General features: G+C 44.8%; 1 protein-coding gene across 6 annotated transcripts in view; it reads right to left on the reverse strand.

Moving 5' to 3' along the window:
- Mfn2 (mitofusin 2) overlaps positions 1-24,122 on the reverse strand; it is a 50,586-nt gene that overhangs the window by 25,672 nt on the left and 792 nt on the right. For 4 of the 6 annotated variants that reach the window (XM_059255355.1, XM_059255349.1, XM_059255350.1 and 1 more), the window contains exons 2-4: positions 23,408-23,547; positions 18,193-18,371; positions 2,833-2,968 (exon numbers count right to left, since the gene is read on the reverse strand). In XM_059255355.1, the coding sequence (XP_059111338.1) occupies positions 2,833-2,968; positions 18,193-18,367 (311 nt within the window). In that variant the 5' untranslated portion in view covers positions 18,368-18,371; positions 23,408-23,547. Of the gene's footprint in view, positions 1-2,832; positions 2,969-18,192; positions 18,372-22,974; positions 23,064-23,407; positions 23,548-23,668; positions 24,083-24,122 lie in introns of those variants that run through there. The other 2 variants (XM_059255351.1, XM_059255354.1) reach the window with 2 other exon arrangements.

Here is a 24,122-nt window from a genome sequence, read left to right on the forward strand (position 1 = left end):
TGTTAATTGTTTTTAGTGCCTGATTCTCCTTATTACACTTGAAACTCTTAAAACAAAGGGGGGAACTTCACCACACAGCAGTTACCGCTTAGATACGACACCACACAGACAGGGAAAAAGTCCAAGTAGTTGATTAGACTACATCAAATAAAGGACTGGACATCAAAGGCTATGACTGACTGACAGAGTGAAAAGGAACCTACAGAATGGCTGAGATTTACAAATATATAGAATGTATTAAGAGGGCTGGAGCGGTGGCTCAGTGCAGTGGTTCTCAACCTTCCTAATGCTGTGACTCTTTTTTTTTGTTTGTTTGTTTTTTGTTTTTTTGTTTTGGTTTTTCGAGACAGGGTTTCTCTGTGTAGCTTTGGAGCCTGTCCTGGAACTCACTCTGTAGTCCAGGCTGGCCTTGAACTCACAGAGATCCACCTGCCTTTGCTGGGATTAAAGGCGTGCACCACCACCACCCAGCATGCTGCAACTCTTTAATACAGTTCTTCATGTTGTGGGGATCCCCAACCATAAAATTATTTTTGTTGCTACTTCATAACTGTAATTTTGCTACTGTTATTAACTGTAATATAAATATCTGTGTTTTCTGATGGTTTTAGGCGACCTCTGTGAAAGAGTAACCTAAGGGGGTCACAACCCACAGGTTACGAACCACCGGCTCAGTGGTTAAGAGTGTGCACTGCTCTTGCGGAGGAGCCAGGGTCAGTTCTCAACACCCATGTTGGGCAACTCACAAGTGCCTGTCACTCCAGCTCCAGTGGGATCTAATGCCACTGGCCTGCACTGAGACCTGTACTCAAGTGCACACACCCATAAGCATAATAAAAAATAAATGAACCTTTAAAGAAAACTCACCAATATATTTACCAGCTTCTACAATGAAACAGTAACCAAAAGAATAACCTAATGAAAGAATAGCCATTTCTCCTAGATATATAAAAGGCCAATCGACACACGAAAAGCAGCCCGACATCACTAACTAACATTAGGAAATGGAAATCAAACCACACTGGGAGCCCAACATGGGGGTTCCAGCACTGAGGCTGTGGCAGGACCACTTGAGCCCAGGAGTCGAAGAGCAGTTTGAGCATCACAGTGAGGCCCCCATCTCCAAAAACCAAATGAAAACAAAAATAAACAAAAACAAAGAACCCCACAGTAGGCTGTTACTTCTCACCACAGACAACTGTTGAAAGGATGTGTGGATAGAACCACGTGCACTGCTGGGAACCACACAACAGTGCAGCTGCGAAGAAACCAGCCGTGAGCGCTACAAGCTTCCCAACAGAATGGCAGTGTTCTTCAGCAATCCCACTTCTGCATACAAACCCCAAGAACCAGAAGCAGGGACCAGGAAGGACATCTACACACTTGTGCACATAGTGACATTAACTGTTAGAGTCAAAAAGCCAAAGAACAATGCAAATGTTCATGGAGATGAACAAATAAAAAGTCATATGCACTTGTAAAGGAATACTCAACCTTCCACGGGAAGGAGCTGGGCTGGGGAGATCTCTGGAACCCATAGAAGAGCCAGGGAGGTGTGGCAGCCACCTGCAATCCCAGCTCTCTAATCCCTGGGGCAACCTGGCTACCTAAACAAGCTTAGAATTGCTCAGCTCCAAATTGCTCAGTTTTAAAACGTGAAAACCTGCCTCACTAAAGTAGAGAATGATTGAGGAAGACACACAACCACCAGACCACACACACACACACACACACACACACAGCAAGTTCTGATACGTCCTACAACATAGACAACTGTGAGGATACTATGCTGAGACAAGCCAGTAACTGAATGAGAAACACTGTTGCACACGGTGGTGGATGTGGCAAATGCCTTTAATTCTAGCACTCAGGAGGCAAAGGCAGGAGTATTTCTGTGAGTTTGAGACCAGCCTAGTTTACATAGCAGGGCTACATGGACAGACGCTGTCTCAAACAAACAAACAAACAAACAAACAAACAAACAACCTCTGAAAAATTCTGTCTGGTTCCATGTATGTGGTATCTACAAGAGTAATCCAATCCCAGCACTGGGAGGCTGAGGCAGGATGACCACAGCAGCAGGTCTGAGACCAGAATAATGGTTGCCAAGGGCTGGGGCGAGTGGGGACCAGGAAGTCATCATTTATTAGGAACAACTTCTGTTCCACAAGATGAAAACCTCTGGGGACTAGCTGCACAGCATTATCAACATCTCACCAGGGACACATACCTTCTAATGGCTCATCCAGGAGACGGGGCACAGCTCGGTGACAGACACAGAGCTCAGCATGTGTGAAGTCCTGGCTCCATTTCCATCCATAAAGATTTTTTTTTTAATAGTTTTTTTCAAGACAAGGTTTCTCTGTGTAGTTTTGGTGCCTGTCTTGGATCTCGCTCTGTAGACCAGGCTGGCCTGGAACTCACAGAGATCTGCCTGGTTCTGCCTCCCGAGGCGTGTGCCACCACAGTCCAGCGTAAGATTTGTATGTTAAGTATCACATTTAAACATTAAAAAGGGCTGCTGAGATGGCTCAGTGGGTAAAGATGCGTACTGCCAATCCAGACAGCTTGAGTTTGATCCCCAGGACAAAGACAGAAGGAGAGAATTGACTCCCATAAGCTATCTTGACCTTCTTCACACATGCAATTTTGTGCACATCCCCCAATAAATAAATAAAAATGTAATTAAAAAAAAGCAGTGTTCCCTTTTTAAAAAAATCAGTCAAAAGGAGCACGCCACTGCTCCCAGTGGTGAGGACCTCCCTCCTCACCTGTATCCAGCCCCACACCCTGGCTAGGAAAAGAGAAGCAGGAGGGCTTTGAAGTACTCACCGGCCAAAAAAAGCCACCTTCATGTGCCGCCTGGCCAGTACCTCGCTGATTCCCCTGACTTTGGACAGGTACCCTTTGACGTCCAGGACCTGCTCTTCTGTAGTGACTGGGTCCAGTTCTGCATTCCTGTGGGTGTCTGGGGGGAGGACAACAGTGCGTCGGTGTGTGGTTAGAGGAACTCCGGAGTGACGACCTCCCTCGTTCATTCCTTCGTTCGTTCGGAGGCCTCCTTCTCCAACACAAGAGCACCTCTGCTGACTCCCTGCTCTGCCACCAGGTTCAAGTCCCAGACTCCCTACTGTGGTCCTACTGTGTGGCAGCTATAAACAGACTGGGAAGCAAGAGTGACAGGATTCCCCCATGCTGCATCTTCTTTCATAAGAACAGCAGTATCTACTGCCCAAAGTGTCTAAAAATGAAATGAATTCAAATGCAAAGTACTGGGTGAGCACCTGAACACCGACTCTTTACTTCAGTGTTTTTTCTTTAAAAAAGAAAAGTGCATGTGCGTGTGCGTGTGTGCGTGTGTACGAGCACATAATGGAGGGGGTTTATGTACATGTGAGGTCAGAGGACAACTTTCTGGAGTCAGTCCTCTCCTCCCACCTCCACCTGGGACCGAGGGTCTGATTCAGGTCACTAGGCTCGCTCAGCAAGTGCCTTTACCTGCTGAGCCATCTTGACAGCTCTCATTTTCTTTCTTTTCAGATTTTATTTATTTTCATGTTTATCAGAGTTTTGCCTTCATGTATCCATGTGCACTATACCTGTGCCTGATGCCCTGGAGGACAGACAGAGCATCAGATTCCCTAGAACCAGTTACAGATAGTTGTGAACCACCACTCGGTGCTGGGAACAGAACTTGAGTCCAGTGCAAGAACAGCCGATGGATGCTCTTAACTGCTGAGCCATCTCTCCAGCCCCATCGCTCCCATTATGTATTGACAAATGCTTACAAAGTTCTCGAATGCCAGGCACTGCTATAGTCATTTTGTTTGTTTTTTTGTTTTCCGAGACAGGGTTTCTCTGTGTAGTTTTGGTGCCTGTCCTGGATCTCGCTCTGTAGACCAGGCTGGCCTCGAACTCAGAGATCCTCCTGCCTCTGCCTCCCGAGTGCTGGGATTAAAAGTGTGCACCGCCACCGTCTGGCTATAGTCACTTTTTTAAAAATTAATTTGTATTTATTTTTTCAGTGTGTGCGGCATGCATGTGCCACAATGTGCATGTGGAGTCAGAGGCCAACTGAAGGAACCAGTTCTCTTCTACCACGTAGGTCCCAGGGATTGATTTCAGATGGTCAGGCATGGAGGAGGCAAGTGTCTTTACCCACTGAGCCATCCTGCCAGTTTTCAAACACAGTCTCATTTCATCTTTGTTATGTACACAATACACAATTTGAACCAGCAGCATGGTTCTAGAGTATAGGCCTTCTCCACTCCATGTCACATTGAGCGGTCCTTCGTGACCTGACCTGGGCCTGGATGGCCACATAGCTTCCTGCGACAGCCCCCACATTTTTTTTTTTTTTAGTTTTTCAAGACACGGTTTCTCTATGTAATAGTCCTGGCATCCACTTTCTAGCCCAGGCTGGCCTCGAACTCACAGAGATCTGCCTGCCTCTGCCTCCTGAGTGCTGGGATTAAAGGTGTGAGCCACCATTGCCAGCCCCCACTTTTAACTCTACCACACCCTCTCCCCAAACTCACCAGCCTCCTCTCCCTCTAGGCCTTGCTTGCAACTACCCACCTGTGGGGCGTTTACCCAACCACCCCCACAGTTCCCCAGAGTTTTCTTGAGTGCGAGCAGCAGGAAATATTAGATAGAAGGATTTATTGCGGAGAATATCGCGGAGAGAAACAGAAAATAAAGGATAGCCTCGAGAGGGCCTGGAACCTATTCCAACGGGCCCCGACTGTCTCTGCGCCAGGGTTTTTATAGAGACGCCAAGGGGTGGAGCAAAAGACCTCCTCCCCCAGCACAGCCAAGTGCAGACCATCCCAGACACCTGCACTCAGGCCCGTGGTCTAATCATCCTCTATGAGGACCTGCTGGGTAAAGCCACGAGGAACCCGAGAACGGGCTCCCACAGGTCCCCCTTTCTTAATATATAAAAAATAACTAATAATGGCTTACAGCAATCTCCATAGCTGTTATACCTCCCAATATGGGAGTAGAGGATGATAAAGATGGCATTTCTCTTTTGAATTAGGTCCAAGGTGACTACAGCAGTCTTAGCTGCCTCAAGCCCTTTCTAAGCCAAAAACTCTTAAGGCAACTACAAACTTAAAGAATCCCTTAGCTTCATCATTACCATTAACAGGTTAACATAAATATTGCTATACATAGTCACAATTCTCTCAATCTTATAACACAAAGCAAACTCTTAACAGAACCATTTGAATTAGCATATATGGTGCTAAATATAGTTAACAATTTTCTCCGCCTTACAACTTTAACTCAATCATTTGAATTTTCTTGCTAACAGAACATAGGAAAAACTTCGATGTATTCACATCAAACTTAAATATTTCCTTAACTCCACAAAACCAGGGTGCATTAATATCAATAAGTTTCTGCAAACATAATTCAATCTCATAACTCCTCCTTTTCTTTATAATTTTTTAAACAAAATCTCAAACCTAGTTAGAGGAACCCAAACATATATAATTCCTACAAACCCATATTGAAAAGCAATCTTCTCAATCTAACCATTAACACTTTGAAAACTTAGCAAAACATCCAAAAGCAGTTTCTTAATAAAACTCTTTACACTTTAAAAGTAGTCTCTTAATATACCCCATTTGCATTTCTTACTAACAACAACATGACATTAATCCACTCAAACAACTTTTGAAATTAGACTAAGGAATATTAACTCTCCCCCTTTTCTTTATAATAGAAAACCCAAACTTCTGTTTAAACAGTTCCGTTTGTAACACAAACCAGTTGCATAAGTAATTCCATTTTACATAAACAGTTCCACAAAACAATTCATGAATCACCAGTTAATAAAGCATATATGCATACACAAAACTGCATCTTGATTCTAGGTAGAAATAAATTTCTTCATTTAAACAGTTCCATTTTTAACCCAATTCCAGAAAACAGTTCCTAGGTCATTACTATAAGTAAACTCAATTGTCCCATTGCAATGAAATCTCTATTCATTTTATTTCTTAAGTCCCAAAATTCAAATGATAAATTCTGGTACTAGCCTTCCAAATATGAAGAAATCCATAACCAAAATCTTTCTGTAGTTTTATCTCATTTTAAGTTCAAAAAGTTCAAACAAGAAATAAATTCTGGTATCAGGCTTTCACTTCCAAATATGAAGAGACATTTTTCAACCAAAACTTTTTGCTGTTAAAAATTTTAGTTCAAACAAGCGTCTCTGAACTTATTCTCAAGCCAGAGACCTTTTTAGGTACAGTAGTATTCTAAACCGCACCGTTTTTGATGTTAGCTCAGGTTTTTCTGTGTTGCATCGATTTTCCACGGATCTCAGCTGCAGATGCCTTGTTGTGCTGGTTCTCGCGTCCACCATTCTTAGCTTCTTAGCGGCTTCTGGAGCTTTTGAAACCATTCAGACTGCCTACTTTGCAGTCTGCTGGGACACTAACCTTCTATGTCTCGGGTTCTTTCACCATATACATTAGGAATAGATTCATGTTTAACATTTACACTTTCTTACAAATTCACATATAACATTAACATCTACTTATTTATACTATAGAACTACTTTAGCAAATATATTTCTTACTACTTCTTATGTATTTCTTATGTTCTTATTTAAACTTACATTTACAACTAGCATCTTTACTTATTACAAGCTTATTACTACATGTCTTAAAGGAACTCTATAGATCTATTTTACAAACTTTTATAGGGCTACCATTAGCATATATTTAACTTAGCAAACACCTAAAGATTTCTTAACACAGATCTAACAAGAGAATTTTTACAAACTCACATATCTTATTTTCATGTTTTTCTACTTCTTACTCTTAATTATTATCACTATTAGAAAGATTTTCTTAACTAGACAGGAAGTACATACATCATTTCTAAAGTTTAGAGTGTATAGTCAGCTTTGTTATAAAGCACTGGGATTTAGTGAGTGTTGTTATAGAATTGTGATAGTTGTTGCTAGGGGACTATAACCTTCCCAGGATGATGCCACACTCCAAAGTTGCCAGTTCTCTCAGCCGTTCTGGACCGGCAGAGATGCACTGTTAGCGGTAAACAGTTTTTAACTAGAGGCTGTCCCTTCATCCAAATTCATAATAGTTTCCCTAAGTGCTTCAATTCTAAGACAACGTTCAGTGTATAAACTGCTTTCCCTTGTTTTAAGGATTTTAAAGTGGCTTGTTTGCTCTTATAGGTAGCTTTCTGTCATCCAGCTACCGTAAAAACTTTGCACAGCTATTAGGGTAAATAAGGCATTTTACCAACCGAGCCCCAAACTGCGAAGCACCTAGTTCCGTATCCTTTCAATTTTTCATTGGAACTGACACTTAGACAATTTTCCTCCTTATTCTTTTAAAAGCTGTATTTTAAGTTTACCATGAACGTATTTTCGAGCTGACAAAAGTGTTTCAGGGCAATGTCGCCATCTTTAGCGAAAAACTACCTTTCCCAGAATGCATTTCCCTTATATCAGTCCATAATAGTATCAGTCCCTTAAATCAGTCCTTTATATCATTTCCCTTATATCAGTCATTTCCCATAGTTCTTTTTGGGTCTGAGAGTCAACTTTTAAGTTCTTTTTTACCAGACTTGCTTACAAATTCTTGCCCGGGAGGTTTGAACAAAGTTTTTTGCTTTTGCAACGGGAGATTTGAACAGGCATTTTACATTTTTAATTATGGGACATTGGGAGGTTTCTGGTCTCTCCTCAGCTGGCTTTAACAGGTGTCTCTCCTTTAATTGACACTGGCCCCCAAATCAGAACTGCACCTGCCTCGTTAGCGCGCATTGAGGTGGGCAATTTCTGATAGCAACTTTCCTCGGGGCTTGTGTTTGTCTTAGCCAGTCAGTGAAAAACAAGATCATGCACTACAGCTTTTCCATAGCTCTTTCGGAGAGATTTTCTCCCACTGATTTATCTCATTTTGCTTGTTCCTTCCTTCCCCAGATGCAGAGCTTCAAATATCTGCGGCTCTGTACCTCTGCTAGCTGCCCTTGGAAGTAGGGGCTTTTTTTTCTCCCCAATCCGCCTCAAATTCTAGCAGCTTTTTTAGGTCATATATTTTTCTGGGGAGGATTATGTCCCTTCTGTTTCTTCGGAGTGTTTTTCCCAGACAGTTCCCAGTTTGGTCTCAGTTTATCCCCTCTACCCCAGAAACAGTTTCCGACACTATAGTGGCGGCTTTCCCTGCTCCTGAAGGTAGGGGCTTTTTGTCCGTTTCTGTTTTCGGGGTCTGTGTGGTTTGCGTACAGACTGAAAATCTAACAAGGGAGGTTTTTGCCATTTCTAAACTCCCATTAGGACAGGTGTTTTGCCTTATCAGACCTTCACCTGGCCCAGTCCCCCAGTGGGTTGCATTTGCTTGTCTGGGTGCTCAAGGACAGAGCTTATTCCAGAGGCAATCACCCCTCAGGGCTACACTCCCTCATCTCATGGGAGTCAGTTGAAACAAAGCTTTTCTCTAAGAGGTGCTTTCTGACAGAAAAGAAAGCTTTACTCCTGGATAGTTCTATTCTGCCCTGGCTGGGCTCTTTCCCCAGACAGCGTTCTGACTCAGCAGCACAACTGCTTCAGACACAGTTCAGCTTTACAGTGTTTTCCCAGAAAGGTCCTTATTCTGATAGGAAAGCTTTTCTCAGATTTCTTTTTGCAGCTATGGACCTACCAACCCGGGACTTGTAGGAAAGTGGACAACTGTGCTGTTCCCACTGGTTTTAGTTTTGGTTGTTCATTAGCAATCTTCCCCTGGGTCCTGCACCTTCCTGCCTCAGCTCTGTGCTCCAGGAAGTTTATCACTGCAGGAACCCTAGTATCCCCAAAATTCACCCCAACTCAGAGACGCTGGCCAGTCGCCTCTGGGTTTTTGGTCAGAAGCAAGGATACAATGCTAACAGTTTGCATGCTTCAGGGGATCTTTGCATTAGGACGATTAGGAGACCTTTTCATTCTGAAATGCTCAACTCAGAAACAAAACCCTTGATGCCTCAGCTCGGTTGTAACTGAAAAGCTTGGCTTTTTTTGCTTTTCTCAGGTAAAGTTTCTGGCCCTTTTGGGCTCTCTGTAGCTCTTTACCCACACTCTCCCAAGCGTTTCCCTCAGGGTACTCTGACCCACTGTCTTTTACTGGCTTGAAGAGACAGAGCTTAGAGGTTTTTTAGGAACTTGTCCCTGCCTCCTGAATTGCAGGATTTTTAAAGCTTGACTGAAGGTGAAATTACCGTATTTAGCTGCTGTATGGTCTTTGCCAAATACCGCACAGCTATTAGGTGATATAAAGTATTTTTCCAAAGGAGCTAGTAAAGCCAAAAGCAGCACAGCTCCGAACTTTGTTTCCTCACTGTTTGCATTAACCAGTGACAAAACCTCAGAAACACTAATAGAGCCACTTTCCTTCTGGTTTCTTTATAGAAACGTCATTGGAGCTGACCCTTCCTTAGTTCCACGCTCCTTACCAGACGCTCCGGTAACCACCGAGCTTCATTCTCCTCTTGTGAAAAAACACAAACATGTCCTCGACCCCATATTAACACAGGATCGGGACCCTTCCATAATCCCGAGCAGGGATCTTTCCATTTCACTTGAGCAAAAGTCGCTTGGGTGCCACTGTGCCAAAATCTATCTGCAGCAGACTGTTCATAGACATCCATATTCAAAAAGTTCAGAACAAAAAGAGCATGATTTAATGCATTATGTGGCGATAGAGGGTAAATTTCTTCCTTTTTTATATTTATTTTTTGAAGTTGTATTTTAAGACTGCTATGAGCCCTTTCCACAATACCTTGTCCCTGAGGATTATAAGGAATACCTGTTTTATGTACGATTTCCCATTGGGTACAAAATTGTTGAAATGCCTTACTACTATATCCAGAACCATTATCAGTTTTAATAATTTTTGGTAAACCCATATATGAAAAACACTTCAAGCAGTGCATAATTACATGTTTTGTAGCTTCCCCAGGTTGTGCACTAGCCATTAAAAATCCTGAATAAGTATCAATGGTCACATGAACATATCTTAATTTGCCAAATTCTGCAATATGCGTAACATCCATTTGCCATAGATGATTGGGAAGAAGACCTCGAGGGTTTACCCCTAAGTGAGGGACAGGAAAATATTTTGGACATACCCCACATCGTTTAACTATTTGACGAGCTGCTTCTTTGGTAAGATTGAATTGCTTTCTTAAGCTTTTGCTATTTTGATGATGAAGAGCATGTGACTGTTGAGCCATTTCCACTTGGGATAATGCTACTATCTTTGTTAACTTATCAGCCATTGCATTACCCTCAGCTAAAGGACCAGGAAGATTGGAGTGAGCTCTAATATGGCCCACAAAGCATGGCAGCTTTCTTTTGTGAATAGCGTCTTGAATTTGTTGAAACAACATTTGGACTTGGTTGTTATTAGCGTCAATATAGGGAACAGTTTCTATGACTTGTAGAGCTCTATAAATATATTGACTGTCTGTGTATAAGTTCAATGATCTGTCTTCAAGAACCTGAAAAACCATGTTCACTGCCCGTAATTCCACTATCTGTGCAGAGGCTGGGGTTGTTTGTACTACATAACTTTTTCCATTAATAACATAAGCAGCCTTTCCATTAGAAGATCCATCAGTGAAAACTAACACAGCATCTTCTACAGGGTCTTTCATAACAATTTTAGGAAATACAAAGGAGTGCATTTGAGCGAATTGTAATAATGGATCAGCTGGGAATTGATTATCAATTTGACCTGAAAACTGGGAAAAGGCAATTGCCCAAGAATCACTGTTTTGAAAAAGCCAATCAACTTGCTGCTTTGTAAAAGGAACATTAATTACCATAGGTTCTTTACCAAAATAACGTCTAGACTCAATTCTGCTTTTTTGTACCAAGCAAGCTACAGATTCATAGTATGGATTTAATGCTTTGGCTGGTGAAACAGGAAGATGTAGCCATAAGAGAGGCTTGTTTTGCCATAATACTGCTGTAGGAGTATGTCTAGTGGGCAAAATATGTACATACCAAGGTAGAGCGTAATTAATGTAATGTACTTGCTGGTTTTGAATAGCCTTTTCAACTTGCAGAAGAACTTGTCTACCTTTTTCAGTTAACTCTCTGGGTGAATTAGGGTTATTATCTCCTTTTAAAATATCACTTAAAGGTTTCAAATCACCAGTAAATACTTTTAAATAAGGGCGCAACCATTGAATCTCCCCCAATAATTTTTGAAAATCATTTAAAGTTTTTAACTCATCCTTTCTTATTTCCAATTTTTGAGGCTTTATCACCTTAGGGTATAAGACATGTCCTAAATAATAAAAAGGCGAGTGTCTTTGCACTTTCTCTGGAGCGATAATTAACCCTGCATAGGTAAGACAGTGCTGAAGCCGTCCGAAAGTGTCAAGCAAAATTTCTTCATCTTTATGCGCAAGCAAAATATCATCCATGTAATGAATAATATAAGCCTGTTGAACTTGCTCTCTAACTCTTTGGATAGCTTGAGCTACGAATTTCTGACATAATGTTGGGCTATTGACCATTCCTTGGGGCAAAACTTTCCAGTGGAATCTTTTCATTGGTTCTTTAAAGTTGACTGAGGGAACACTAAATGCAAATCTTTGACAGTCTTGGGGAGCTAAAGGAATGGTATAAAAACAATCCTTCAAATCCAAAATAATTTTATACGTATTTTCTGGTATAGCAGTAGGGATAGGCAATCCAGGCTGCAAAGCTCCCATAGGTTGTATGGTTTCATTAATCTTTCTCAAATCCTGTAATAATCTCCATTTCCCTGACTTCTTTTTGATGAGGAAAATAGGAGAATTCCAGGGAGAATTAGATGGTTCAATATGACCACTATCCAGCTGTTCCTGTACTAACTGCTGGACAGCCTGTATTTTTTCTTCTGTTAGGGGCCATTGATCTATCCACACAGGCTGATCGGATTTCCAGGTTATAGGATCTGCATGGAGTACAGGCTGCTCAATGACCCTTCCTAAAAATGCTCCATAACGTCCTTATCTTTAGGAGTTAAAGATGACATTTCCATTACCTTTTGGTCAGGAACTTCTTGTTCATAGATAGTTGTATCGGGACTATATAAATATATTCCCATACGGCTCATAACATCTCGACCCCACAAATTTACCGGCAAGTGAGGGACAATGTATGGCCGAAAAGTCCCTTCATGACCTTCCTCATCTCTCCAGGAGAGCTCATTGCTGCTCTGCTCAGGACTCTGAGTTTGACCAATCCCTTGCAGCTGTGTAATAGTCTCCATTTTGGGCCACATAGCAGGCCATTGACTAGCAGATATAACAGATAAATCTGCGCCTGTATCTAAAAGACCCAAAAAATTTTTCCCATTTATGACTAATGTAAGTTCTGGGCGTTGTGGTCCTATGGCTTGTAGCCAATAGGCATCTGACGAACCGAATCCAGCTTCTCCTCTCTTATCTCTTTTAATTGGATTTTTTGTTTGTATTTGAGGAAGTAAGATTAACTGTGCAAGTCTCTGACCGATCTTTATTACTGAAATTCTTGTGGGTGAATGTGTCATCACCTTTATTTCTCCCATATAGTCAGCATCAATCACTCCAGGGGCAACTAGAATTCCTTGCATGGTAGTACTACTTCTGCCCAACAATAACCCCACAGAGCCCTGTGGCAAAGGTCCATAAACACCTGTAGGGAGGGCTTGCATTCCCATTTCAGGGGTCAAAACTGTATAGATGGAAGAACTGAGGTCTAATCCAGCACTACCTGGTGTTGCCCTATAGAGGTCTTGAATATATTTCTTTGCCGGAGGATCGACTGCTGAATTACCCCAAAGATCTATTTTGTCGGGGCCTGGGGCGGGCCCCTCCGTCCGTTTCCCTGGAACGGACTCTTCTGGGTGTTTGCCCTTGATGTGCATTCGCTAGCCCGGTGTTTCCCTCTCCTACATCTTGGGCATAACCCAGGGTCTCTATTTGATCCGAAGCCCCTTCTCTTGCCAGGGCAACTTCTAATATAATGTCCCATCTGTCCACACCCAAAACAACTTCCAGGAGGTCCAGTATCTTTCCCTTGTCTGGAATTAGGGTGTCTTTGCTGGTACAGAACATCCCTAACCGTTTTTCCTTGTAATGCTGCGGCCATGACTATCCCTTGATTGTATGATGGTCCTATATCAGAACAAAGTCGGATATAATCAGAAATGTTTCCCTTTTTTCTAAAAGGGCGTATCGCGGCCTGACATGCTGCATTGGCGTTTTCATATGCAAGTTGTTTTACAAGTAAAAGTCCAGCTTCTGAATCGCTAATTAATCTGCTAGCCGTTTGCATTAATCTGGAAACAAAATCTTGAAATAACTCATCAGGCCCTTGCCTTATCTTGGACAGATCCTCAGTTTGTCTTCCTGATGATGGAAGCGTATTCCAAGCCCTTTTGGCAGCGGCCTGAACCTGAGCATACACCGCTATATCAAAGTTTAACTGTTGACCTGTCTCTCGATATGGGCCTTCCCCAGCGAGCATATCAAAGGTGATAGGAATCTGTTGTGCCCGATTTATTTCAGCTGTGGCCTGACACTGTTCCACGAACTCACTTTTCCACAGCAGATAGTCACCTCCAGATAGACATGCTCGGGCCATTTGTTTCCAATCACCCGGGGGCAAAACTTCTAAAGCCAGGCTTTCTAACAATGCTGTTGTGAAAGGAGCAGTTGGGCCATATTGACTACATGCTGTTTTTAACTCCTTAAGCTGTTTGAAAGGAATGGGAACATGCACTCTTATGATATTACCCTGGCGGTCCTGCTCTTCCAGGACCGGGAACATCTGAAAGCCTTGAATTTCTTCCCCCTTACTAGCAGCTTCCCGGAGGCTAGCTTGAAGAGGAGATGTAGCTTTAACAGAGAGGGTTCGCATTGCCTCAGAGGATTTCTGTGCTATGGCAATTACAGGTGGCTTTTCCATTCTAAAAGACGCCTCCCCAGGTGAGTCTAGTTCCACCCCTACAGAGGGAAGAGGAGAGACTTGGAGAGTTTCTATTTTTTGAGTAAGAGAAGTTACTAGGCTTTTCAAGTTTTTCAGTTCCTCCCTTGTCTTATTCCAAGATTTTTGTTCCTTAAACTTAGTGTCATGGCCAAGAGAAACCGGACCCTGTTTAAGCGGTGCTGTACAAGGGTTTTCAGGTTCTGCTGGTGGAGCAGAGGGTTGTGTCTCCACCTCATCTGCCTTAGGGAATGATCCCTCCTGCTTTTCAGGGTTAGGATCTAAATTATCCCGGATTAATGCCCACAGGCCAAGGGCTTCCACGGGAATATTTTCTGGCCCGTGTTTTTCATAGCATTTTTTTATTTCAACTCCAACTCTCTCCCAGGAATTCTCATTCAGCTTCCCATATTCAGGAAACCAGGGACACAATTCCTCTACAAACTTTAAGAACCTCTGTACTTGTTGTAGTTCCACTTTAATGCCTTTGTTTTTTAGTCTTTCTACAAGTGACTCTTCAAAGGTCTGCTTACTATTTTCCTGCCCCATTTTGATCAAGAGGTCTTTATTTTTTCTTAAAGCGACTCGCAGATAATTCTCTAATCTCCAGGTGATTCTAATCTTGTACTTCTGAGAGGTTAGAGGCTTTAGTTTTTAAGTTTAAGAGCTTTTGAGAAAGATGGAGGTTTTTAGAGAGATTTTCCCAAGTTTTCCAAGAAAAGCTTTTAGTTTAAGAGAAAGATTTTTTTTTTTTCCGAGAGAAAGACCAACTTTTCCCAAAACTTCCCAACTTTAAACTTTTTGGCTTTTTACACCCCCATTTTTTGCCTCAGGGAGAAATCACTTTCTCCTGCCGCTCAGACTTAGCATTTCAGTTGTCCCCAGGACAAAAGCTTCCATAGGAAAACTTTTTCTTCCCCATAAGCTCAAAGAAGAGCTTTTTTACTACCCATAAAGCCCAAAGAAAGATTTTTTCCCCCAGTTTGCGTTCTTAGCCCCCAAAGTTAGAAAATTGTAGAGTTTCTGTCTAGTTGTTTTACTTATTTTTTCCTACACAATCTTACACTTCTAAGTTTTTCCTACACTATTCTACTACCCTATGCCTTATTTTTCACAGATAGAAATTGAGAAAGGGATAGAAGATAGAAAATTTTGACAGAAGAGAATTTCGCTGCAGCATCGGACATCCTTCCAGTCCGCTTTCCTTTTCTCTCGAGGATAAAACCCCTGCCTCTCAAAAATATATATAAAAAATATATATTTTCCATAACACCGGCATGCCTCATCCACTGGCAGGGCTGAACTCAGCACTTTCGCCAAAAACTCTGTAATAAAACTATTATTTTCCTTTATCTTTAGTCCCTATTACTTTGTCTTTAGTCCCTGTTCATTTGTCTTTAGTTCCCCCCTTTTTTTTTAGACCCCCCTTTTTCTTTAGTCCCCTTTTTTTTTCTTTTAGTCCCTTTTTTTCTTTTTTCTTTGGTCCCTGTTCAGGCGCCATTCTGTGGGGCGTTTACCCAACCACCCCCACAGTTCCCCAGAGTTTTCTTGAGTGCGAGCAGCAGGAAATATTAGATAGAAGGATTTATTGCGGAGAATATCGCGGAGAGAAACAGATAGAAAATAAAGGATAGCCTCGAGAGGGCCTGGAACCTATTCCAACGGGCCCCGACTGTCTCTGCGCCAGGGTTTTTATAGAGACGCCAAGGGGTGGAGCAAAAGACCTCCTCCCCCAGCACAGCCAAGTGCAGACCATCCCAGACACCTGCACTCAGGCCCGTGGTCTAATCATCCTCTATGAGGACCTGCTGGGTAAAGCCACGAGGAACCCGAGAACGGGCTCCCACACCCACCCCAATTCACTTGATGCTCTAAAGACCAGACACACTGCTGTGAAGTAATGTGGCTCATTTCCACTTGGTCTCAGGTCTAGCATGGCCAGCACAGGCCCAGGAAGCCTTCCCTGGCTGGCACACTGCCGCCTGAGCAGATAGATCCCTGTCTGTACATTCACAGCATGCTGTACTTCTCCCCAATGTAACTGGTCAGCACACCTGTCTGCATTATCTACCATGTTACCATGCGATGGTTGGACCAGCAGGTGCCACATCACTGGCTGAGTGGATGGATGCTTAGAGGACTGTGTTGCTTTTCTCCAGTGCCCTTGACAGGCAGATGAGGGGGGGGGGGGGGGAATCACTACAGAAGATGGACTGAGCAAGATCCAGCCTCACCCTTCCACCACTAAGTGCTTCAGCTATCTGACAGGCAGATGGGTGTTTGGGCCTGCAGCAAACTTGCAAATTACCAGGCTGGCAGTCCCCGTCCCAACAACACTCCCAAAGCATCTGGAGTATGACAAGTGGCATGTCAGAGACTACCTAGTGAGTTTTCCCTCTAACTAGTGCCATGAAAGGAAGTGACCCAGCCAACATGCCCCCATCCAGCAGTCACCCCGCCCCAGATGCATCAACATTCCTCCCTTATATGGGCACATGGGCATGACCTTTGCAATGCCTCACAGGAGGAAGCTGGCTCTCAGACACATGGCTCCACCGAACAACAAGCGCCTGCAGGCTGACTAGCTCTCATTATTTGCCTGGGTAGGAAGCCTCCTCTCCCCTGACCGGAGCAATCTCAAACACAGCTCCAACACTCAGCCTCTTTCCTTCCATGTGGTCAATAAACAAGGGCCTCATATTTTTCACAAAAAGACACATCAAAGAACTGTGACAGGACACCTTCCCAAAACACCTGCCTGTCCACAATATCATGTGAGTGAATGACTCAGAGCATAGAGGTCAGTCGGGCTCTGGGAAGGCAGCAGCCTGCTCACCATCTCTGCATACCTAGGCCCAGCTCAGGCAACACAGAGCAGAGCTACTGCTAAATAAGCAGGTCGTGATCTGCACTCATTTCAGCCTCAATCAAACATTCAATTACCCAGGGGACATTATTCCTTCCTTAAGCCCATGCCCAGGGCAGGGCACAGGTAGGTTAGCAATCTGGACATGATCCTCTTCTTTAAAGGGGCCTCATGTACCGGCTTGCCCATGTGAGACAATGAGCAGGCCGGAGAGATGGTCCACCTGGGCTAGGGGTGGACCCTTGCACCACTGGGTCTGCCAGGTTCTGCAGGTAAACCTGAAGATTCTTAGTCTCACATACAAAGGAAACCAGAGACAGAGAAGACTCAGCACCTGAGTCTCCACAGACAAGCTCCAGACACCCTTTAAGGGAGCCTGATAGCTAGTGGCTGGAACTGCCCGCAGACAGAGAGGGGTGCTGGGAAGTAGTCCTCCACCGACAGAGGCTGTGCTCAAATTAGTAACTGGAGAAAATCCACAGTGACACGAGTTTCCTGCGTGCACTTCTATTGCCAATCTAAAAATACCAGCCAGAGCACCCTGTCCAGAATAATCAACACCCAACAAACAGGGTTTGGTGCTACTGCAGCCAGAACTAGGCCAAATCAAACACATGGGTTGTGGCATGAGAGACACCTGGGTAAAGCTAGTCACTCTGATACTAAGGCATCACTAACTCTCAAACTTTAGTCTACTTGCCTTTTAGTTTTCTGTTAGATTAGTTCTAGGAGACAAGGTTTCACAAAGCTCAAGATGATCTCAAACTCATCAGCAGCCAAGACTTTCAACTCTTGTTCCTCCCACTGCAACTCCAGGGCTGGGATTATAGGCATGCACCACACACCTCTGCATGTGATGGGGATGGAACATAGGCTTTGTGTAAGCCAGGCTTCACCAACAGAGCAATCATCACACCACTCCTCCTGCCTGCTTGCCTTTTTGATGGGGATAAGATTCACCTACCCCTGAGAGGGCATGGTGGCACATGCCTTTAACCCCAGCTCTCGGGAGGCAGAGGCAGGTGGATCTCTGAGTTTGAGGCCAGCCTGGTCTACAGATCAAGTTCCAAAACAGCCAGGGCTACATAGAAACCCTGTCTTGAAAAAAACAAAAAAACAAAACCAATCTCCTTCACACGTTTCTGTGGAATCCTAACTAAGCAGTTCACACCTGATCTTCCTGGCTCCTGGTACTCAGGATCCACAGGGCTCCAAGCAGAGCACAGGTGAATGAAGGCAATGAGACACCTGGGCCTGAGTTTCCCTAAAGCAGGCCCACTTGGGACCCCCGTATCTGGCTACTCGTTTTTCTCACAGGGCTTGGCTGAGAAGGGGCCCAACTCACCTTCAAGGAAGCTGGCACTCTCTTGGATGTAGGCCCCCAGCTGCTCAAAAATGCCATTGATCTTTTTCTTGGCAGTGACGAAGTGCTTGAGTGGGGAAGCATTCACCTCAGCCATGTGTCGCTTATCCTTCTTGACGGTGACGATGGAGTTGCATCGAGAGAAGAGCAGGGACATCTCGCTGCGAGAGAACCAAGACTGTATGAACACAGGCACACTCGTGTTTGGCCAGGCTGCTGGGGTACAGAGGTGGGAAGAGAGCCGGGACCACCAAGAACATGGGGTGCTCCGGACTCTCTCAAGGGAAGCAAGGTCCCAACATCTTTAGCAGGAAGGGCGTTCTCGGTTCACTTGGGCCCATCTTCGTGTCACACTGTGTGGGTTCACAAATGCCTGGTTGCAGAGCCCCAAGCTCAGGCTTGGTGCTGGCAACCTCTGCCTTGCCTGTTCAACACTGACTCAGAGAGGGGAGGAATCTTGGGATGACACAATCACACACACAGGAATCCTCAGGTGGAAAAGTGGTAGAAACTGGACCTATCTCCTCAACACCATCACCCTAAAAGAGCATCAGACAGTGAAAGCAAAGTACATTCAAGGTCAGGGTTACCCACACCCTTCCAGAGCTACTTTACGGTCCAGGAACACAGTAGTCCTCATTCCTAATGGGGCTTGTTAGTGTGCTTACTTACAGAGTAGAGACAAGGACAAGTGATCTTCAAGTGACAGAGATCTACTTCTAAAACTTGGGAGCTGGAGCCAAGATCAGGAGTTCAAGGCCGGCTATGACTGCACAGTGAGTTTAAGGTCAGTCTGGGCTACAGAGACCCTGTTTCAAATAAACAAATGAATGACAACGACAGACTGCCAGTTACTCCTATGAGAGCATATGACAGAAGCCTACTTGGAAATGAAAGGTAAAACCCTGGGCACTTTGCTCTCCGCTAGTCTATCTTGTTCGTCTTTTTTTCAGTTTCACACATCTCCACAGAAGCCACGACACTTAACTCCAGAGTCCTAGAGATCCTTGGTCAAATGTCAAAACATACACCAGTGTCTCCCAGGTGTTGTTGGCTCCCAAGTGGAGCCCTGGAAGGTCCTACTTAGAGTTCCAACCATGGAGAGAGCTATTTCACCAGCAAAGCCCGCAGATCCTGGGACATGGAAGGAAAAGGCCCTCCCAGGATGAGGGAAACGTGCAGCTGTGTGCAGCTGTGTGGGTCTCGTCCTGTCACTCTGTGCATGGTCACCCTACCCATGGTGCCTGCCATCAAGCCTCCACCCCAACAGCCTTTGTTCATGAGTGTGCACACAAGATAACCCAACAATGGTGTCAACAGCTGCAACACAAGGTCCTTAGCAGGAAGAACAGCCAGAAAAAGGCACAAGAAGCCTGAGTGCTACAACCGGGTCTTTGAGAAAGGCCATCTTCAAGGTGGGCAAAAAGACAGGTCCAGAGATGGGGACGAACCCGTGTAGCTCAAATCAACAAACCTGTTTGCATGTGACAGATTCTATAGGGCCCAGGGGAAGGAAGGGAGCACACTGCCGTTTCCACCTTCCCCCTTCTTTCTTCAGGGTGTGTGGTGGTGGTGATGGTGGTGGTGGTGGTGATGGTGGTGGTGATGGTGGTGGTGGTGGTGATGGTGGTAGTGGTGGTGGGGGTTGTGGTGGTGGTCCTGGTGGTGGTGGTAGTGGTAGTCATTGTGATGGTGGTGGTGGTGGTGGTGATGGTGGTAGTGGTGGTGGGGGTTGTGGTGGTGGTGATGGTGGTGGTGGTGATGGTGGTGGGGGTTGTGGTGGTGGTCCTGGTGTTGGTGGTAGTGATAGTCATTGTGATGGTGGTGGTGGTGGTGAGACAGGTTCTCATGGAGGTCGTGAACTTCTCATTCTCCTGCTCTATCTCTCAAGTGCTACAATTATGGGAGTGCACCACCACACCCAGCTTCTGAGACAGACAGGCTTTCTCAACTAGGAAAGACAACAGAGCTCGGAGAATGGGCACTAGAAATCAAACAACGCAACAAAGCAAAGGAAGAGTGCCTTGAAGTCATGGGGTGGGCGGGAACATGAGAACAAGAAAGGGAAAGGGGAGGAAAAAAGAGTGTAGGATGGGGTAAGGTTGCACAAGACAGAGATTTTGAAATCAACAGCAGAGTCCTGGGTTCTTCCTGCATAAATGCACACCAGTCATTTCACGTTGGAACCCTGGTTTCTCATATTCAACAATAAGATATGGTGTGAATTGTAAGATGACTACAGATAATGACACGGGCAGCAGGCTCAGCACAGTCAGGGCTCAAAGGTACATACACACCTCATGGTCTCCAACAGTAATAAACTACAGCCAGATCACAAGACTCTCCCCATGGCCACCCAGCAATCCAGCCTAGGATGCTGTTGGTGAGTAACCCTACCAACACATCCTGTACTCCCCCACCCGCTGCCATGGAAATGGAGTAAACAGGTCAGCTGGAAAAGATAAGCAGTGCCCAGCCCACAAGTGACTTGATTGTAGGAAGAACGTTCCTTGATAGCCGCTGGGCTTTTAGAAGTGGGTGCTTCCAAGGCGCAGGCCATTGTCTTCAAGCCCAAACCACATAAACCAAGAGCTGTTAGTGTTCAGTAAATGCAAGACTCAAGGGCATGCACATTAGTAAAGCCAAGTGGCTGGAGGTTAAGGGCGTGCTGGGTGTTCAGCTGGTCAGGAGCTGCCCTGATCTCACACCTGCAGCTATGCGTGCTAGCCCTGCAGAAACCTACCACAGCTGGCTCCAAGCTTGAATTTCTCTGGCTCTGCTAATTCCCAGGCACAGTGTCTGCATTTGACCTTGCTTTCTATCTAGAAACCATTGTCCTTTTCCATTCATTTTGCATACTCTTACTTTCCTCCTAGACATAGCTCAAAGTCACCCACATGCACGGGACATAACCTTACCAGATTTTTCCTTTGAACTGCTTTTAAAATCACTTTCTCTACCTAGGTACTGAGCCTCTAGAAAGCCAGGCTTTGACAGCATGGCATGGTCCCCATCCCACCTTCCTCATCCACAACTGTGAGCGGTACAGGCTGTGTCAGTGAATACCACTGAGGGAAACAGCCTAAAACCTTCCACCCCTAAATACCCAAATCCACTTTTTCCTGAAAAGCAGTTTCTAGCTAAGTATTTGAAGCTCAGCCAGTCAAGAGAGATGAACAAATTTTTCACATTCTGAAATCTAATCCAAAGAGCAAACTGCACATATCCATGTGCAAAAAAGGACTAAATTTGTAAATATATACACAAAAGCCCCCAAAGAACCCCTGCTATCTGGGGCTTTTCCTGTCAGTGAGGTAGTGGGACGATATTGAGTTCCTGTCCCTCTTCTGGAAAGCCCTGATAGGCCTCACCTTACCACAGGGCTCACTGCAGGCATGTGGGGCCTCTCCCCTACGAACAACTGGGCCAGAGGTCTGGTTCAACATCAGTTATACGAACTTAGCTATGCTAAATGGCACACCCTGAGTTTCTGTGACATCCTCAAAGTGCTTCGGATTTTGGAGCACTAACAGCAGTATTTCCCAAAGACTGATCTCCAGAACTCTAGTACCCAATGGTCCATGCAAAAAAAGTTCCACATGGACATCAATGGGTAAAACACTAGTACAGCCAAATCATTTCTGTGCACATGAATGTGGCAGAGACCTGGGAAGGAAGGCAGACTTAAACACAGTGTCACTGCAACTGATTGGCACTGAGCAATTTATTCAATGATGATACTTTTTTTTTAATGGCTTTTTTTTTCAAGATTTATTTATTTATATATTCTATGTATAGAGATGCTTTGTCTGCATGTATATCTGCACACTAGAAAGGGGGCATTGGATCTCTTGAGACTACAGTTATAGATGGTTGTAAGCCACCATGTGGGTGCTGGGAATCGAACTCAGGACCTCTGGAAGAGCAGCCTGTGCTCTTAACCCCTGAGCTATCTCTCCAGCCCTAGTTTTTTGTTTTTCAAGACAGGGTTTCTCTGTGTAGCCCTGGCTGTCCTAGAACTCTCTCTGTAGACCAGGCTGGTCTTGAACTCAGAGATCCGCCTGCCTCTGCCTCCTGAGTGCTGGGATTAAAGGCGTGCGCCACCACCGGCCAGCAGGAAGACACCTCTTAACAGCCTGGTGGTGCACAGTGCATTCCTAGCACTTGGGAGGTGGAGGCATGAGAATCACAGATTGAGGCTGGGAAGGAGAGGTGGTTCAGCCTTCGATAAAAGTTCTTGCTGCCACACCTAACAACCTAATCCAATCCTCAACCCACGTGGTGCAGGGAACAAATCCCCACAAGTTGTCCTCTGACCTCCACATGGGCACTGGGACCCACATGCACGCAAAATAAATAAATCTGGACAAAAGAACAAGAAAAGAGAGCTTAAGGTCCTCAGTTAATCACGGCCAGCCTGTTCATGTGATCCTGCTTTTCTCAAAAGAAAGGAGGGGTAAGGTGAGAAGAAACTTCTAACAGGCTTTAAAATTCCTTAGATCACACTTTAGGGAAAGGTTCATTCATCTGACAGTCTTCTCCCACCCCTAGAAGCTGCAAGAGCACAATAACAGCATATTAACTTAAGATCAGAAACAAACCCAGTTAGGAACAGAAACCAGTATTAGCACTTGAAGGCCATCAGAAGCTTTGCCTCGACCCAGGCTATTAGTGGAGGTGCATTAGGTGTTTGCACAGCAGCACGAAATTCAGTGCAAGGTATTTGGATCCAGGTGTGGCCCTGAATCCACATCACCTCCTTACCCAGTTTTATGTACAGCACCTCCTAGCAGAGAAAAGAAAATGGGTCCAGAGATGGTCTGCTGGTACAACTGCAACAGAGGAGAAGCTGAGAAATTGAAACAAAGAGTCTACAGGGTAACAGACAGAGCAGACTCTTAGAGCCATGATCAGGAGCCAACCTCTGCCAAGCAGAGGCGGAGAAGAGCCAGCACAGGGAGGAACAACAAGGGAAAGAGACCTTAGGAGATAGATCCTGGCCATGTTTTGAACTGTCAATTAGTGAAATCCCATGGAAGCAGAAAGGAGAAACAGCTTTTTCCAACAGAAGTTGGAAGCCACCAGCTCTGTGTTCCAGGATCCCATCCAAGAGACTTGCCACCCGAGGAGCCCCCAGAACACACTCTTTTGCTCTCAATGCAGATCCATGGTGCCCCAAACCACAGCTTCCACTTACTTTTTAGCTGGTAAGAGACCTTCACAGGGTGGGCATCGTGGACATGGTTGGAGTCAAAAAGATGAAAAGAACTTGAGGTCTCTTCTGTGCTGACTCAGGTCCAGGTTGGCTACTCACGGTGTTGACTCCACCTGTCCCAACTTTTGGAAAGCAAAAGGGAGCAGTCAATAGGCAACTAGGAAGAAGAACCTAAACATGTGCAAAGCATGTCTAATTAGGTGTTAAAGCCAAACTAACTCATCCCTGAGGGAAGTTACTCACTGAGGTACTTCAGGAGCAGGTGAGGAAGTGTGGAGGGGGAGGGGAAAACGATGACAAGGGACACAAACACAGGCATGCACAAACACATTCTTAGCCACGTGCTAGCGCAAGTGTCAATGAGGTTCCCGAAAAGGCACATCCAGCGGAGAGAGAAGGGAGCTGAACCAGGACAAGGCCTGGCCGTGAGGACAGGGAAACGGTCAACTAGCAGGGGTGTGGAAAGAAAGAGGAGGAGACCTGACTGGAAGCCAGTATCCCAGCTGCTGAAAAGGAACCCCTTCCATTCTCAGGTCTATGGAATAAACTTGGGCTTAGGATACTTAGATGTATGCAGTCATGTGGCCAAGCTAAAACCAAGATACACTAGCTGTGACTCCAAAGCTCACTTGTGTTTTCCAACATAAGAGACAAAAAGGGACAATTCTGAAAGGAGGGAGAGATGATTGACAAAGTA

This window comes from Peromyscus eremicus, chromosome 2 (assembly GCF_949786415.1).
Source record: "Peromyscus eremicus chromosome 2, PerEre_H2_v1, whole genome shotgun sequence".
NCBI classification, from domain to species: Eukaryota; Metazoa; Chordata; class Mammalia; order Rodentia; family Cricetidae; genus Peromyscus; species Peromyscus eremicus.